The following is a 16,654-nucleotide window of genomic DNA, read 5'->3' as shown; positions in this document are numbered from 1 at the left end:
AGCTTCTTCAGTTATCATTTATAGGATCCAAATAAGGAAGAGAATATATTTTTTTAAAAATCTAGATTTGCACTTGATGAAATTGTAATAAATTGAAATAACAATAAACATTTGATGTGAGGAAAAAAAGGAGAGAATAGACTACCGGACCGCTGGACTCACCTGGCATTACGTCACAGATGGGGACTAGACGGGTGTGTTCCAGACTGGCGAAATTACACAGCAGCTTCCCGTCGATAACACCATCCCAGTCCCCAATAGGATTGTCCTGGAAGAGCCGGAGACAGGAACCGATTACTGCTGCTGGCGTTCCTCATCTCCTAAAACCTGTACTTACAGTCCCAGTCTCAGCAGCAGTCCTGTCATCACTACGACAGCTCTTCTCTCTCCAGTCAACTACCCCCTCTACCCAGTAATGGTCCTCTGTCTGCACTTGAACTTTAACTCCCTCTTAACCTTCCCGCTCTCATTTCTCAAAATGTACCTCCCCGCGTCTTCAAAACAGAGGGTTGCTTATTCCAATCCCCAGGAAGCAGGGTCAAAGTTCTCCAGTACTGGTTGCTCCACTCCACCACACTAATCTAGGTAGTCTTGGAAGGTTGGCCCCATTGTGGGCAAAAATAGATCCAAATAAACAAAAACGTTATTCAAAAATAGCCTAACACTAAGCTGTTTTGTATATGGCGTGTCAGAGTGTTGTTGATGTTCTCTGTATGCTGGGCGAGGCTGGAGCAGAGTGGACGGAGCAGTGGACTCTCCTCTCCTTTCCTCAGCTGCCAGGCCAGCCCGCTGGCCCTGTGCCACGCTACTGGTCATACAGCCCAGTGCTGTAGCTGCATCCCCAATGGCACCCTATTGCCAATTTAGTGCACTACATTTGTGCCCATTGGGCTCTAGTCAAAAGTAGTTCACTACATAGGGAATAGGGTGCCAATGGGGACGCAACCTACAACTTTACCTCACTCCCCAGCTCCCTGCATGACTACTGCCCTTTGTGTGTGTCCCAGGCCAGAGTAGACCGAGTAGGCTCACTGCTGCTGCTACTAACAACCTGCAGTCAAATGCCTCTGTCATTATGCATGTTCCCTTTCCTTAACTGCTATGCCATCTTATTATATTGGCAACAGGAAACATCAACACCAGCAGCTGGTTGTTAGACTGCTAAATAAACATTAGGAATTATATTTTCTTTTCAGGATAGACAATCAAATCATACAAACAACCTTACAGGGGCTACTTGAACTAGACTCTTGCCTAACTTGAGATGTAATTTACAAGTTGTTAGCCATGTTCTATAAATATAGCATTATTATATATGTAGGGTGGACATTTCACCTTTACCTAGTGTTAACAGCAGAGGAGAAGGTAATCTCCACTCTGACAGTATTTACATTGCCAGTCTGCCATTCTACAGCAGACAGGAGCAGGTTGTAGAGGTCCCACTCAGTAAGGCCCCAGTATGGGCCCAGCGTCTCAAGCCTTACCATGTCTACTCCCACATAGTACCCCAGGCTCTCGTTCCCAGGCAGCAGGTCACAGAAGATGATGGTTCCTCTTTCCGGCCCCTCTCTGGTCTGGACCAGGACCCTGGAGTTGATCTCCAGCGGATGGAAATCCAACTCCTCCTCCACCAGGATGACGTGATCCACCTCTAGCTCTCCCAGCTCCTCTTCCTCGTCATCCCACAGCTCCAGCTTGTCCAGGGCCACGAACACCCCGCACTCATCCTCACAGCGGAACAGCTGTCGGCCCTGGTAGGAGCCCTCTGTGAAGCCCTGGCCTCTGCCCTCCTCCTAGGTAGAGGCATAGGTTACATACAGTATGTTAAACGTGGGATAACCTGCGAGTACCAGTCACATGTGGCTTACTAAGTCACGCTAACCCTTCCCCTAATCCGTCACACAGTAATGCCAAAGAATTACCCTGACCCTTAACCTCTTCCCTAACCCCTTACCCTAACCATCAGAGGAAAAGCCTAACACTGGGCTTACGCTGATACAAGAGGCATGAGCTGTCTTTACAGTGAGGTTAGCTCAGCTACAGTAACCTGCATACTCAGCATTCTACAGGGAAGGGAACAGGGAAGTGAACATCATACATCTGGGATGATGAGGGTTTCAGATCGATAGTGCGGAGGGCATAACAGCATACTCAAAATGTTTCATTGCAGAGAGTAGCCGGCAGGCGCCGAACTGAATAATCTTTGCTCTTACACAGGGATAATGGACAGTTAGAAGGTGTAGTTACATGATCCTACACACTGCACTTCTTCTTGAGTGCCATGTAGGGCTTTTCACTATTGGCATCGTTCAATTTATGTTTGTATGCTCAAGATCAGAAGTAAACATTGTTGACTGTAAATGTGTGGTAAGTATTCTGAATCATGATACAAGTCTGGCATTCAATCAAGACGCTGATCTGAAACCCAAGAATGTGCTAAACCCTTTATAGTGAGCAAGGGTCAGCCTTTCCTCTCGTCCGGCTCCTTCACCCACTCACCCAGCCTACAACTGGACACAGAGGAATAAACACAACATTGTGTTGCAATAAACAAGCCTTTGTAGCCCGCTACTTTACTGCATCTTTACAGAACGTAGGCTACGGCAAGAGAGAGTCCATTTACTAGCTTAGCTGTTATGAAATTCTCAGGGAACATTTCACAAAGACCAAATTACAGACGATACACACACATAACTGAAGTTCCCTCTGGGACAAATAAAGTTATTCTATATACGTAACTGAGGGTCAATTGTTTACAAAGTGCATTTTAAAAGAATAGTAAAGATGAGGTTTCTCACCAGCAGCTCCACTCCAAACCAGACCCCGGAGAGAGCCCTGTCTGGGAGGAGAGATCCTTTAAATCGGACTACCCCGGGCAAAGGTTCATCCCCCGAACGCAGCTGCACGCGCACCTTGGAGCCACAGTCGATGTCTCTGGCCCGCTCCAGCCGGGGCTTGTTGCACAGCAGGGCATAGCGCTCCTCACAGTTGGTGATGGGGAACAGCAGCTCAGCTAGCTTCTCATCCAGCTCCAGGACGTCCCTGAATTGGTTGCAAATCAAACACACAACAACAAGATGTACATTTGAATCCCAGAGGAAAACACAAGAAAATATTTTTTTAAAGTTACAAAAAAATGTCAATATATCATACACTATTTGCACAAAAGTATGTGGCCACCCCTTCAAATTAGTGGATTCGGCTATTTTAGCCAAACCCGTTGCTTACAGGTGTATAAAATCGAGCACAGAGCCATATACTCCTCATAGACAAACATTGGCAGCAGAATGGCCTTACTGAAGAGCTCAGTGACTTTCAATGTGGCACCGTCATAGGATGCCACCTTTCCAACAAGTCAGTTAGTCAAATTTCTGCCCTGCTCCGATCAACTGTAAGTGCTGTTATTGTGAAGTCGAAATGTCTAGGAGCAACAACAGCTCAGCCGAAGTGGTAGGCCACACAAACTCACAGAACGGGACCGCAAGTACTCAAGGGCATAAAAATCATCTGTTCTCAGTTGCAACACTCACTACCAAGTTCCAAACTGCCTCTGAAAGCAACATCTGCACAAGAACTGTTCGTCGGGAGTGTCATGAAATGGGTTTCCATGGCCGAGCAGCCGCACACAAGCCTAAGATCACCATGCGCAATGCCAAGGGTCGGCTGGAGTGGTGCAAAGCTCACTGCCATTAGACTCTGGAGCAGTGGAAACGTTATCTGGAGTGATGATTCGCGCTTCACCATCTGGCAGTCCGACAGACAAACCTGGGTTTGGCGGATGCCAGGAGAACGCTACCTGCCCCAATGCATAGTGCCAACTGTAAAGTTTGGTGGAGGAGGAATAACGGTCTGGGGCTGTTTTTCATGGTTCGGGCTAGACCTCTTAGTTCCAGTGAAGGGAAATCTTAACGCTACAGCATACAATTACATTCTAGACGATTCTGTGCTTCCAACTTTGTGGCAACCTTTCCTGTTTCAGCATGACAATGCCCCAGTGCAGAAAGCGAGGTCAATACAGAAATGGATTGTCAAGCTCGGTGTGGAAGAACTTGACGGGCCTGCACAGACCTCAACCCCATCAAACAACTTTGGGATGATTTGGAACGCCGACTGTGAGCCAGGCCTAAATCGCCCAACGTCAGTGCCCGACCCCACTAATGCTTTTGTTGCTGAATGGAAGCAAGTCCCTGCAGCAATGTTCCAACATCAAGTGGAAATTCTTCCCAGAAGAGTGGAGGCTGTTATAGAAGCAAAAGGGGGAACAACTCCCTATTAATGCCCATGATTTTAGAATGAGATGTTTGATGAGCAGGTGTCCACAAACCTTTAGTCATTTAGTGTATGTCAAATGTGAGTATTGTTGTTTTGTATTGTCTTTATATAAAATTGCAATATAGCATGATAGTGTCACTGTCCATTAATTAGACCAACCGCTCATCCAGGCTCAGCACCACGTTGGTCTGGTCCAGGACGCGTAGGCTCCTCTTGCCTTTGCTGGGGGGTAGCGTGCGCCCCAGGCTGTTCCTCTCCTGACAGGCCTGTCCCAGGCTGCCCCGGGGGATCCTCAGGGTCTTCTGGGGGGGCTTCTCCACTGTACACTCCTTAGTAGAATTGTGTTGAGTTAAGGGTCTCAGTGTGTTAGAAATGGCACCCTATTCCCCATTTAGTACACTGATTTTGACCAGGTCCCATTGGGTAGATGTAGTGCATTATATAGGGAATAAAGAGCCAATCCAAACATAATCGAAGATACCCATTAGTACAACAGGACTTATCTTCCTGAGTTATTTAAAAAAAAAAAAAAAAAAAAAAAAAAATACACAATAGCCAAAACAACAAAATATGAAACAAAATAAACAAGCCTTGATAAATAAATAAAATAAATAAACAAAATCTTGAATAATCCCTAGAGAAATTCAGGAATTTTTTTAAAGAGCAACTGCTTTTAAAAACAACGAATCCCTTTGAAAATGGCTTATTTGGCATCGATATGAGCCAGAAACAGTTGTTCTAGTGTCAATGGACTACAAAGTATAAATAGGATAATTTTGCTCATTAAGTCAGTCTAAAACAGAGTTTGGAACATCTGTGCATCACAATGGGTAAACGAAGATAGGGTTTTGATTTGACGATGTCCATTAGTACATTAACATGGGGTGAACAGCTGCGGTGAACACTCTCTATCCAATAACATAAACAGTGAGACTGTTTAAATAAGACAACATGTCACATTTTTTTACTTGAGAAATACTGCACCAAAACACCTTAGTTAGATGTAAAAAAAAAAATGTAATAAAAACATCCATGGCAAAAACTTCAAAATGAATAACAGATATCTTAGATTAATTCTGGGGATTTTGAGGAAGTAAAATAGGGCTTCCATGTCTACAGTGTCTCATGGGAGACAAGAATCATTAACCAAACGCGGAATCGGTCAGTAAACACACCAACAGTGGTTTGTCCTTTAAAAGTTGCAGCGTACTGCAGCACAGCTTGCGTGGTGCTGCAAAATTCTATGGCACGTAATGCTAGTTAGACCACCAGAGGGAATCTTTGAGAAGCACTTGATAGCCTTCAATAGTGGCTGTACTAAAGAATTTAAAACCTTTTTTTGTAAGAACTGATTAAGAAATGTTGCTTAATTAATTTGATACATTTTATGATGTTTCTATTCCAAGAAAAATGATGGAATGGAAAATATGGCACTGTACAACGTGATGGTCGGGAGTAGGCTACAGTGCTGGGCTATTTAGCTAAAGAATCGCAGTGTCGTGCGAGCACGCGGGAGACCTGGTTTCAATTCCCCGGCAGGGAGGAAGGAGTAGGCTGTCCATGTACAGTTGAAGTCAGAAGTTTACATACACCTTAGCCAAATACATTTCAGAGAGTTGTTCACAATTCCTGACATTTAATGCAAGTAAAAAATCTGTCTTAGGTCAGTTAGGATCACCACTTTATTTTAAGAATGTGAAATGTCACAATAATAGTAGAGAATGATTTATTTCAGCTTTTATTTCTTTCATCACATTCCCAGTGGGTCAGAAGTTTACATACACTCAATTAGTATTTGGTAGCATTGCCTTTAAATTGTTTAACTTGGGTCAAACGCTTCAGGTAGCCTTCCACAAGCTTCCCACAATAAGTTGGGTGAATTTTGGCCCATTCCTGCTGACAGAGCTGGTGTAACTGAGTCAGGTTTGTAGGCCCCCTTGCTCGCACACACTTTTTCAATTCTGCCCACAAATGTTCTATAGGATTGAGGTCAGGGCTTTGTGATGGCCACTCCAATACCTTGACTTTGTTGTCCTTAAGCCATTTTGCCACAACTTTGGAAGTATGCTTGGGGTCATTGACCATTTGGAAGACCCATTTGTGACCAAGCTTTAACTTCCTAGGCTGATGTCTTGAGATGTTGCTTCAATATATCCACATAATTTTCCTCGCTCATGATGCCATCTATTTTGTGAAGTGCACCAGTCCCTCCTGCAGCAAAACACCCCCACAACATGATGCTGCCACCCCCATGCTTCACGGTTGGGATGGTGTTCTTCGGCTTGCAAGCCTCCCCCTTTTTCCTCCAAACATAACGATGGTCATTATGGCCAAACAGTTCTAATTCAGTTTCATCAGACGAGAGGACATTTCTCCAAAAAGTACGATCTTTGTCCCCATGTGCAGTTGCAAACCGTAGTCTGCCTTTTTAATGGCGGTTTTGGAGCAGTGGTTTCTTCCTTGCCGAGCGGCCTTTCAGGTTATGTCGATATAGGACTCATTTTACTGTGGATATAGATACTTTTGTACCCGATTCCTTCAGCATCTTCACATGGTCCTTTGCTGTTGTTCTAGGATTGATTTGCACTTTTCGCACCAAAGTACATTCATCGCTAGGAGACAGAACGTGTCTCCTTCCTGAGTGGTATGACGGCTATGTGGTCCCATGGTGTTTAAACTTGCATACTATTGTTTGTACAGATGAACGTGGTACCGTTCAGAGGTTTGGAAATTGCTCCCAAGGATGAACCAGACTTGTGGAGGTCTACAATTTTCTTCTGAGGTCTTGGATTTCTTTTGATTTTCCCATGATATCAAGCAAAGAGGAACTGAGTTTGAAGGTTGGCCTTGAAATACTTCCACAGTAGAGATCGACCGATTACGATTTTTCACCGCCAATAATTGGAGGACCAAACAAAGCCGATACCGATTAAAATCGGCCTATTTATTTATTTGTAAAAATGACAATTACAACAATACTGAATGAACACTTATTTTTACTTAATATAATAGATCAATAAAATCAATTTAGCCTCAAATAAATAATGAAATATGTTCAATTTGGTTTAAATAATGCAAAAACTAAGTGTTGGAGAAGAAAGTAAAAGTGCCGTATGTGCCATGTAAAAAAGCTAACGTTTAAGTTCCTTGCTCAGAACATATGAAAGCTGGTGGTTCCTTTTAACATGAGTCTTCAATATTCCCAGGTAAGAAGTTTCAGGTTGTAGTTATTATAGGAATTATAGGACTTTATCTCTATACCATTTGTATTTCATATACCTTTGACTATTGGATGTTCTTATAGGCACTTTAGTATTGCCAGTGTAACAGTATAGCTTCCGTCCCTCTACTCGCCCCTACCTGGGCTCGAACCAGGAACACATTGAAAACAGCCACACTCGAAGCATCGTTATCCATTGCTCCACAAATGCGCGGCCCTTGCAGATCAAGGGGAACAACTACTTCAAGTTCTCAGAGCGAGTGCCGTCACCGATTTAAACGCTATTAGCGCGCACCCCGCTAACTAGCTAGCCATTTCACATCGGTTACACAAGCCTAATCTCGGGAGTTGATAGGCTTGAAGTCATAAACAGCTCAATGCTTGAAGCACAACGAAGAGCTGCTGGCAACGCACTAAAGTGCTGTTTGAATGAATGCTTACGAGCCTGCTGCTGCCTACCAACGCTCAGTCAGACTGCTCTATCAAATATCAAATCATAAACTTAATTATAACATAATAACACACAGAAATACGAGCCTTAGGTCATTAATATGGTCGAATCGGGAAACTATAATTTTGAAAACAAACCGTTTACTCTTTCAGTGAAATACGGAACCATTCCGTATTTTATCTAACGGGTAGCATCCCTAAGTCTAAATATTTCTGTTACATTGTACAACCTACAATGTTATGTCATAATGTACAATTCTGGCAAATGAATTACAGTCTTTGTTAGGAATAAATGGTCTTTACACAGTTCGCAACGAGCCAGGCGGCCCAAACTGCTACATATACCCTGACTGCTTGCACGGAACGCAAGAGAAGTGACACAATTTCCCTAGTTAAAAGAAAGTCATGTTAGCAGGTTTAAATATGCAGGTTTAAAAATGTATACTTGTGTATTGATTTTAAAGAAAGGCATTGATGTTTATGGTTAGGTACACATTGGTGCAACGACAATGCTTTTTTCACGAATGCGCTTGTTAAATCATCACCCGTTTGGAGAAGTAGGCTGTGATTCGATGAGAAATTAACAGGCACCGCATCGATTATATGCAACGCAGGTCACGCTAGATAAACTAGCAATATCATCGACCATGTGTAGTTAACTAGTTAAGGTTGATTGTTTTTTATAAGATAAGTTTAAAGCTAGCTTGCAACTTACCTTGGCTTCTTGCTGCACTCGTGTAACAGGTAGTCAGCCTGCCATGCAGGCTCATCGTGAAGTGCAATGTAAGGCAGGTGGTTAGAGCGTTGGACTAGTAACCGGAAGGTTGCAAGATCGAATCCCCGAGCTGACAAGGTAAAAATCTGTCATTCTGCCCCTGAACAAGGCAGTTAACCCACTGTTCCTAGGCCGTCATTGAAAATAAGAATGTGTTCTTAACTGACTTGCCTAGTTAAATAAAAGGTACAAAAAAAAAAAATAATAATAATAATAATAATAATAATAATAATACAGATAAAAAATAACAATTCGGCCACAGTCGGTGTCCAAAAATGCAGATTACCGATTGTTATGAAAACTTGAAATCGTCCCTAATTAAAATCGGCCATTCCGATTAATCGGCCGACCTCTATCCACAGGTACACCTCCAATTGACTCAAATGATGTCAATTAGCCTATCAGAAGCTTCTGAAGCCATGACATCATTTTCTGGAATTTTCCAAGCTGTTTAAAGGCATAGTCAACTTAGTGTATGTAATCTTTTGACCCACTGGAATTATGACACAGTGAATTATAAGTGAAATAATCTGTCTGTAAACAATTGTTGGAAAAATGGTGTCATGCATAAAGTACATTTCCTAATCGACTTGCCAAAACTATAGTTTGTTAACAAGAAATTTGTGGAGTTGTTGAAAAACGAGTTTTAATGACTTAAGTGCATGTAAACTTCCGACTTCAACTGTAAATAAGAATTTGTTATTAACTGATTCCATGTGTGTTATTTCATAGTTGTGACGTCTTCACTATTATTCTGCAACATAGAAAATAGTAAAAATAAAGAAAACCCTGGAATGAGTAGATGTGTCCAAACTTTTCACTGGTACTCGCTTAACTTATTTGATTAATATTATGGTGTTTCTATTCCAAGAAAAACAAAAAACCCTCTGGGTTTCCATTAGGATGGAACTTCAATATGTTCTTTAAATAAATAAGACCTACACCACTTTTAACAGCACATTACTAAACACCAGTGAGACTCAGGTCACCTACGGTAGGCCTACAGTATATTGAAAAATATGACGTGACTCTCCGCCAATAAATACATATAGAGGATTGGAGGATTCTAAATTCAAACCAAAAGCCGCCTCAAACTGAAAATGGCAACCAATCACAGCCGGTTGTGATACAGCCAACCTAACTTAGAATTCCCCCCCTACCCTCCTTCTAGGCAAGTCTATTGTCCAGCTAGCTACCTGCTAACAGCCATAATGGCGCTGTACAACGTGACCGTGTGTGTTTGAAAGGGTATTTTCCAGTAAGTAACAATTAGTTTACCTTTATTAGACAACTTTGTTCCAATATTTCTGTAATTCAGTGATATTTATTCCCATAGTAATTCGTTATGGAGCCATAACTAAATAAACGTTGGCATTTTGAAAGAGTATTTTTATCATTATTGTATTAGCATAAATATGCCATTATTAGTTACATTGTTTAGTTTGCATGTGCAGACTGGCACTAAGAACAGTGGGAACGTTTCCCTAGTCAGCTCCATTATTAGTGCAATGCCCCTTAAAGTGTTGCTCTGTGCTACCCAGTGAGGCAGGGTGGGTCCACAAAATACCTCTAAGTACCACAGCATAATCGCTAAACTTTTAGTGGGGCAACCACTGTACAAGACTGAAATCTGGGCAACAGAAAAACACACGTGACAATCGGAAGATTCAATGGCTCTTTAAACATATGTATATTTACCTTGACCACCATGTAGAAGCGCCAGTCCTCCCTGAAGCCCCCACTGGGCTTCTCCTGGCTCCACAGGGCAGAGCTCATGGCTGTAAGGGCTGGGGCAGCTGGGGCATAGCAGGGGGAAATACAAGGTCCGCCTGTCTAACTAACTCAATATGAAGCCTCTCTCTCTTCACTTTATGGACGTTCCTCTATCCCCAAAGCAGTGATAGGGGCATAACAAGGGTGAGAGAGAAACTAGGCCTAACACCTGAGGGGAAGGTTGTCTGGTTAGAGAGTAGACAGAGAGGGTGTTATGGTTGTTCACAGGCTCCTGCTGGCCTGGGGTGCCCTCATAATGGTCTCAAATGTCTGCCTGCATGCCCCAATGTACTTCGAAGGACCTGCGTACGAAAAGAAAGGCATGCTGTTATTATGACAATGTTGTTAAAAGATCATGGAATGCCTCCAGGTTAATTCTATTAAATCACTGACTTATCATAAATCTCAGCTCAATTTCTCCCACCAAAAATTGGCCTATGGCTAGGCTATATTAACCCAAATAAGCATTGAGCCTTTTGGGAAAACAACAAAACATTTAGGCAACACAAATCTGGGATACGCTCTGAATAAATGGAATTCAAAGATTAAAACTGGTATCTAAACAAACAGGACGTAGCCTCAGAATGTAGGCCCGTTATCTGAGTGAAGCCTGATTGCACCATTAGCTACAGGCTGCTACTGTACCTAATAACACTGACGGTGAAAACCAGTTGAGCACAAACATGATTAGGCCTAACTTTGTGTACTACCGGTATCTTGCAACCAAATAGGCCAAAAATAGAACAAAAAAAGTTACTACCTGTATTCTGATTCCGGACATACCTATTTGACATAAGGGTAAAATGGATTTGAATTCAATCACTTTTTGACAGCTCCCTTTTGATTTGAACGAAACCTTCCATACATATTTGCTCATTGTAGAAGTGCTCAGGAAGTGACTTTGTAGCTGAATGCCAAAACATTCAGGAGATAAAGGAGCTCAAAGTTGACTTATTTTGCATATCCCACCATACCATGAAACATCAATGTCTTCATCACTGGAAAAAATAAAGAGTTCGGTTGATATAATTTAAAAGCTTACAAACAGGGTTGTCAAACTATTTAATAGTTTCTGGAAAAAGAAACTGGCAATTATACTAAAACGCTTCATTTCAAGAAAAAATCAAATAGTTTGACATGATATCAAGCTGAACCACTTATCTTTTCCAGTGATGAAGACACGTCTGTCTCATGGTACAGTGGGGTATGCAAAATAGGTCAACTTTGAGTACTTTTACCTCCTGAATGTTTTGGCATTCAGGTCCAAAAAGTCACCTTCTTAACACTTCTTCCATGGGCAAACATGCATAGAAAGTTGACAGGGATGCTGTCCAAAAACTGACTGAATTCAAATGGCTTTACCATGAAGGCAATTTTGAAGCAGGCAGACAATATGCTCAAAACATGTTGATACTCTCCTCTTAAGATGAGAAATGGGTGATGCCGCATAGGCCTTGGTACTACAGTCAATATTAACACAAATGGATTCTAAGCCAGCCGTTATTCAAACACACCGTTATAAACACATTATTCAAAACTCACTCGGGCCTGACTCAGAATTTGAGACATTTTGGATTTCCCCTAGCTGTGTGATGATCAGATATGGTCAGAGTGTGTTAAGGGAGCTGTGAGGGGGAATTCACAGAGTAAAGCAGTCAAACGCCTCTTCCTGACAAACAACAGAGTCACCGCCACTTTAATACAGGGTCGACCTGTTTTGACAAACCCAATATGAAGGGGGGATCCAAGCACCTCTGACATGACTCCTCTTTATGGTTCTCTGGCCACTCTCACATCTAGGCTATTCACACCTCATGTCTGTGCATCAAGCATCAATAAAGCAACTCGGGGCTCCCGAGTGGCGCAGCGGTCTAAGGCACTGCATCTCAGTGCTAGAGGCATCACTACAGACCCTGGTTCGATTCCAGGCTGTATCACACCCAGCCGCAATTGGGAGTCCCATACGGCAGCACACAATTGGCCCAGCGTCGTCAATTTTAAGAGTTTGGCCGGAATTTGTTCTTAACTAACTTGCCTAGTTAAATAAAGGTTAAATAAATAAAAACAATTAAATCTATGACAGGGTGCCGCTGTGTTAGCCTTGGTTTGCATTGCAACTCCTCTTAGGCTGCGTATCTGTGCATAACATCAATTTTCACAGTTCAAATTTTCACATAGAGGACTTGTTGTTTATCATGCCCCTATTTGAGCTTGTGGGAGCATGGAGTGAGCAAAATAACGTGACAGACAATTACTATGTTGTGATGTTATTCTAACAGTCTACCTACCATAAGGAAGGAGTGAAGGCAAAAGGCCTACTGCCCTTTCAAAATACACATAATTGAATGACCCTTGGTCAACAACATGCACTACTGCAGTGCTTACTGCTTACATGGGCATCATCTGACATGACAACTACTTCTGAAAGTAGCCCGCTTGTACCTTTTGCTTTGCCTTTTAACAGTGTGAATGTGTGAAGTACAATGTAGCCACATAATGATGGTGCTGACATCCTGAATATAAAATGACTGGGATGTAACACTGACTATTTAAACACACCATCATGCTTCCATTTTCAATCACAACATTCAAAAGCCCCAACAGATTAAATATTATTAACAGCAGAGTAATTGTATTATCATTGCAGCAGTGGTCTTGCATGTTCCATCAGTGACATCACTGAATAAAGCCAGTCAGCAGCAGCGAGTGATGATGATGCGTGAGAGAAGAAGGAAGAACGTATCACTGCCAAGCCTTGCTTAATCATGGATGAGGAAGGACCCTCATTGAGAAAACACCCATGGAACATGTCAATTAGTGTAAACCAGCACACATACTAGGACATGTTTGCTGTAGGGCTAGCTAGCCAGTATAGCAAACCATGCAATATTGATCAGGTGCAAACATATCATAATCTGACGAGGAAGCAAATGGAAATATAGCCATCATTATGACATAACGTCGTTAGCTAGCTCGTTTTCTTACCTTATTCAAACGTCAGTTTGGTGCTGCAGTGTCATGTCACCTGCTCATTCCAATGCTGTCCTTTAGTAGCTGAGGTTTTGATACGTTTGTACAATTAACTGGCTAGCTTGTTGATAGCAAGCCAGCTGATAATTGATATGACAGCCTCGAAATTAGCTAGCCAAAGTAGCTAGTATGGCTAGCTAGCTGTCCCATGCAACAGATCATGTTATCTACGGCATTTAATGTAGATACATATTTTTCTGAACGACTCTTAGACTATACTATTAAATACTGACACACAAAACATATATTACGTGACAGACAAAATAAGTCAGGCCTTATAGCGAGGAATAAAGATAATTTACAGAACCAATAGACACCGAAATGTGAGTCTCCTGAAAATATGCCAAATCATAACCCATTGGCCAATCTGCATTCATCACAAGTGCCAATAGGCTGGGCTTCACGTTAGTCATTAAGTCCCACCCCCCGGGGTTTTCCCACGAGTTTGGTTGACGGGTATTGAAGAATCTGCGAATGAGTGGTTCTCTCTAGTAGCAGTTTCTAAACCTGCTACTAGTCTCCCTGGCAGATGGTCTTCACTAGTTACCCCAACCACAAAGCCTTAAAGCCCGCCTATTTCTACAATGTATCTTCTTAACATTGTAATTTAAACCTAGCCATAACCTTTACCACACTGCTAACCATATGCCTAACCCTAACCTTAAAATAAGACCAAAAGGCAAAAATGTATTTGTGTGAATTTTTACGATATGGCCCATTTTGACGTTGTGGCTGTGGTAACTAGTGATAACCTTGGTAGACCCTGTACACTAGATGACAAATAGGGGGCGCTGTGTTGAAGCCATCGTGCCTCCATCTTGGCCTGATCTATATGCAATACTCCAGTCAAGGAAAAAGTAACATATACTATAAAAAAAAGAAACGTCCCTTTTCAGGACCCTGTCTTTCAAAGATAATTCGTAAAAATCCAAATAACTTCACAGATCTTCATTGTACAGGGTTTAAACACTGTTTCCCATGTTTGTTCAATGAACCATAAACAATTAATGATCATGCACCTGTGGAACGGTCGTTAAGACACTAACAGCTTACAGACGGTAGGCAATTAAGGTCACAGTTATGAAAACTTAGGACACTAAAGTGGCCTTTCTACTGACTCTGAAAAACACCAAATGAAAGATGCCCAGGGTCCCTGCTCATCTGTGTGAACGTGCCTTAGGTATGCTGCAAGGAGGCATGAGGACTGCAGATGTGGCCAGGGCAATAAATTGCAATATCGGTACTGTGAGACACATAAGACAGCGCTACAGGGAGACAGGACAGACAGCTGATCGTCCTCGCAGTGGCATGTGTAACAACACCCGCACAGGATCGGTACATCCGAACATCACACCTGCGGGACAGGTACAGGATGGCAACAACAACTGCCCGAGTTACACCAGGAACGCACAATCCCTCCATCAGTGCTCAGACTGTCCGCAATAGGCTGAGAGAGGCTGGACTGAGGGCTTGTAGGCCTGTTGTAAGGCAGATCCTCACCAGACATCACCGGCAACAACGTTGACTATGGGCACAAACCCACCGTCACTGGACCAGACAGGACTGGCAAAAAGTGCTCTTCACTGACGAGTTGCGGTTTTGTCTTACCAGGGTGATGATCGGATTTGCGTTTATCTTCGAAGGAATGAGCGTTACACCGAGGCCTGTACTCTGGAGCGGGATCGATTTGGAGGAGGAGGGTCCGTCATGGTCTGGGGCGGTGTGTCACAGCATCATCGGACTGAGCTTATTGTCATTGCAGGCAATCTCAACGCTGTATGTTACAGGGAAGACATCCTCCTCCCTCATGGAGTACCCTTCCTGCAGGCTCATCCTGACATGACCCTCAAGCATGACAATGCCACCAGCGATACTGCTCGTTCTGTGCGTGATTTCCTGCAAGACAGGAATGTCAGTGTTCTGCCATGGTCAGCGAAGAGCCCAGATCTCAATCCCATTGAGCACATCTGGGACCTGTTGGATCGGAGTGTGAGGGCTAGGGCCATTCCCCACAGAAATGTCCGGGAACTTGCAGGTGTCTTGGTGGAAGAGTGGGGTAACATCTCACAGCAAGAACTGGCAAATCTGGTGCAGTCCATGAGGAGGAGATGCACTGCAGTTCTTAATGCAGCTGGTGGCCACACCAGATACTGACTGTTACTTTTGATTTTGACTCCCCCTTTGTTCAGGGATACATTATTCCATTTATGTTAGCCACATGTCTCTGGAACTTGTTCAGTTTATGTCTCAGTTGTTGAGTCTTGTAATGTTCATACAAATATTTACACATGTTAAGTTTGCTGAAAATAAACGCAGTTGACAGTGTGAGGACGTTTCTTTTTTTGCTTAGTTTATGAGGATCAACAGGAAAGATGCTCATAAAATGTCATACATATTATTGAAAAAAACAAAAAGAAGTAGAACCATTGGTTGCAGAGGGATTCATCCTTGAAAGGTTGAGTATTGCTTTCTAAAGCTGACGGTATCTCCAGATTTATTTATGCAGCCCAGTCCCTACATCTTGACAACAAAATAGGTAAAAAATAGGTAGGATTTTTTTTATCTCATTACAATATCTCTGTTACACATAGTTCGCCATAGTCTTTGATGCTATTCCATCTGGAACTCTCATGTTGTTTAGAGGTGTAACCAGACCTCACCTTGACCTACCCTCGCTTAATCCAGTTGACTCTCCAATAGGAAACATTTGTTTCTGCTTACTCCCTCAGAACAACAGATCTATACGTCCTTTATTCCAAAGGGATATTGTATCCATTCCTTATGTCACAACTTACTGGAATACATTTGTAAATAATATCTGTTGAAAACATTACCACACAAATACCAGCTTGTTAAAGAGGTCAAAGAGGTCTCTTTCAGAATGATCCATAAGTATTACCCTACAAATCATTACCTGAAGAAACTCAAAAAAGACATTAACATTAGCTGTACTTTTTGTGTTGAGCATCCAAAAACTGTTTTGCATTTATTTTGGCATTATCTACATGTAAAGAAATTATGGAAAGATATTCAAAGTATTATACCTGTTAATATTCTTGATGACTTTTGTTTTTTTATGGGAGAATATACTGCTCGGTTTCCTTAACTATAATAAGGATAAAGAAAAACAATTT

At 42.4% G+C, this 16,654-nt stretch overlaps 1 protein-coding gene across 5 annotated transcripts in view; it reads right to left on the bottom strand.

Annotated features, from left to right (window-relative positions):
- Nucleotides 1–13,890, bottom strand: part of LOC100380700 (ubiquitin carboxyl-terminal hydrolase CYLD) — a 34,995-nt gene extending 21,105 nt beyond the window's left edge. For 2 of the 5 annotated variants that reach the window (XM_045708121.2, XM_045708122.2), the window contains exons 1-6: nucleotides 13,476–13,890; nucleotides 10,416–10,792; nucleotides 4,432–4,601; nucleotides 2,799–3,042; nucleotides 1,485–1,793; nucleotides 163–268 (exon numbers count right to left, since the gene is read on the bottom strand). In XM_045708121.2, coding sequence (XP_045564077.1) covers nucleotides 163–268; nucleotides 1,485–1,793; nucleotides 2,799–3,042; nucleotides 4,432–4,601; nucleotides 10,416–10,493 — 907 coding nt within the window. In that variant the 5' untranslated portion in view covers nucleotides 10,494–10,792; nucleotides 13,476–13,890. The remainder of the gene's footprint in view (nucleotides 1–162; nucleotides 269–1,484; nucleotides 1,794–2,798; nucleotides 3,043–4,431; nucleotides 4,602–10,415; nucleotides 10,793–13,475) is intronic. The other 3 variants (XM_014176106.3, XM_045708123.2, XM_014176107.3) reach the window with 2 other exon arrangements.
- Between the last annotated feature and the right edge of the window lie 2,764 nt (nucleotides 13,891–16,654).

This window comes from Salmo salar, chromosome 26 (genome assembly GCF_965601325.2).
Source record: "Salmo salar chromosome 26, fSalSal1, whole genome shotgun sequence".
Classification (NCBI taxonomy): Eukaryota; Metazoa; Chordata; class Actinopteri; order Salmoniformes; family Salmonidae; genus Salmo; species Salmo salar.
This window is presented reverse-complemented; position numbering and strand designations above follow the sequence as displayed.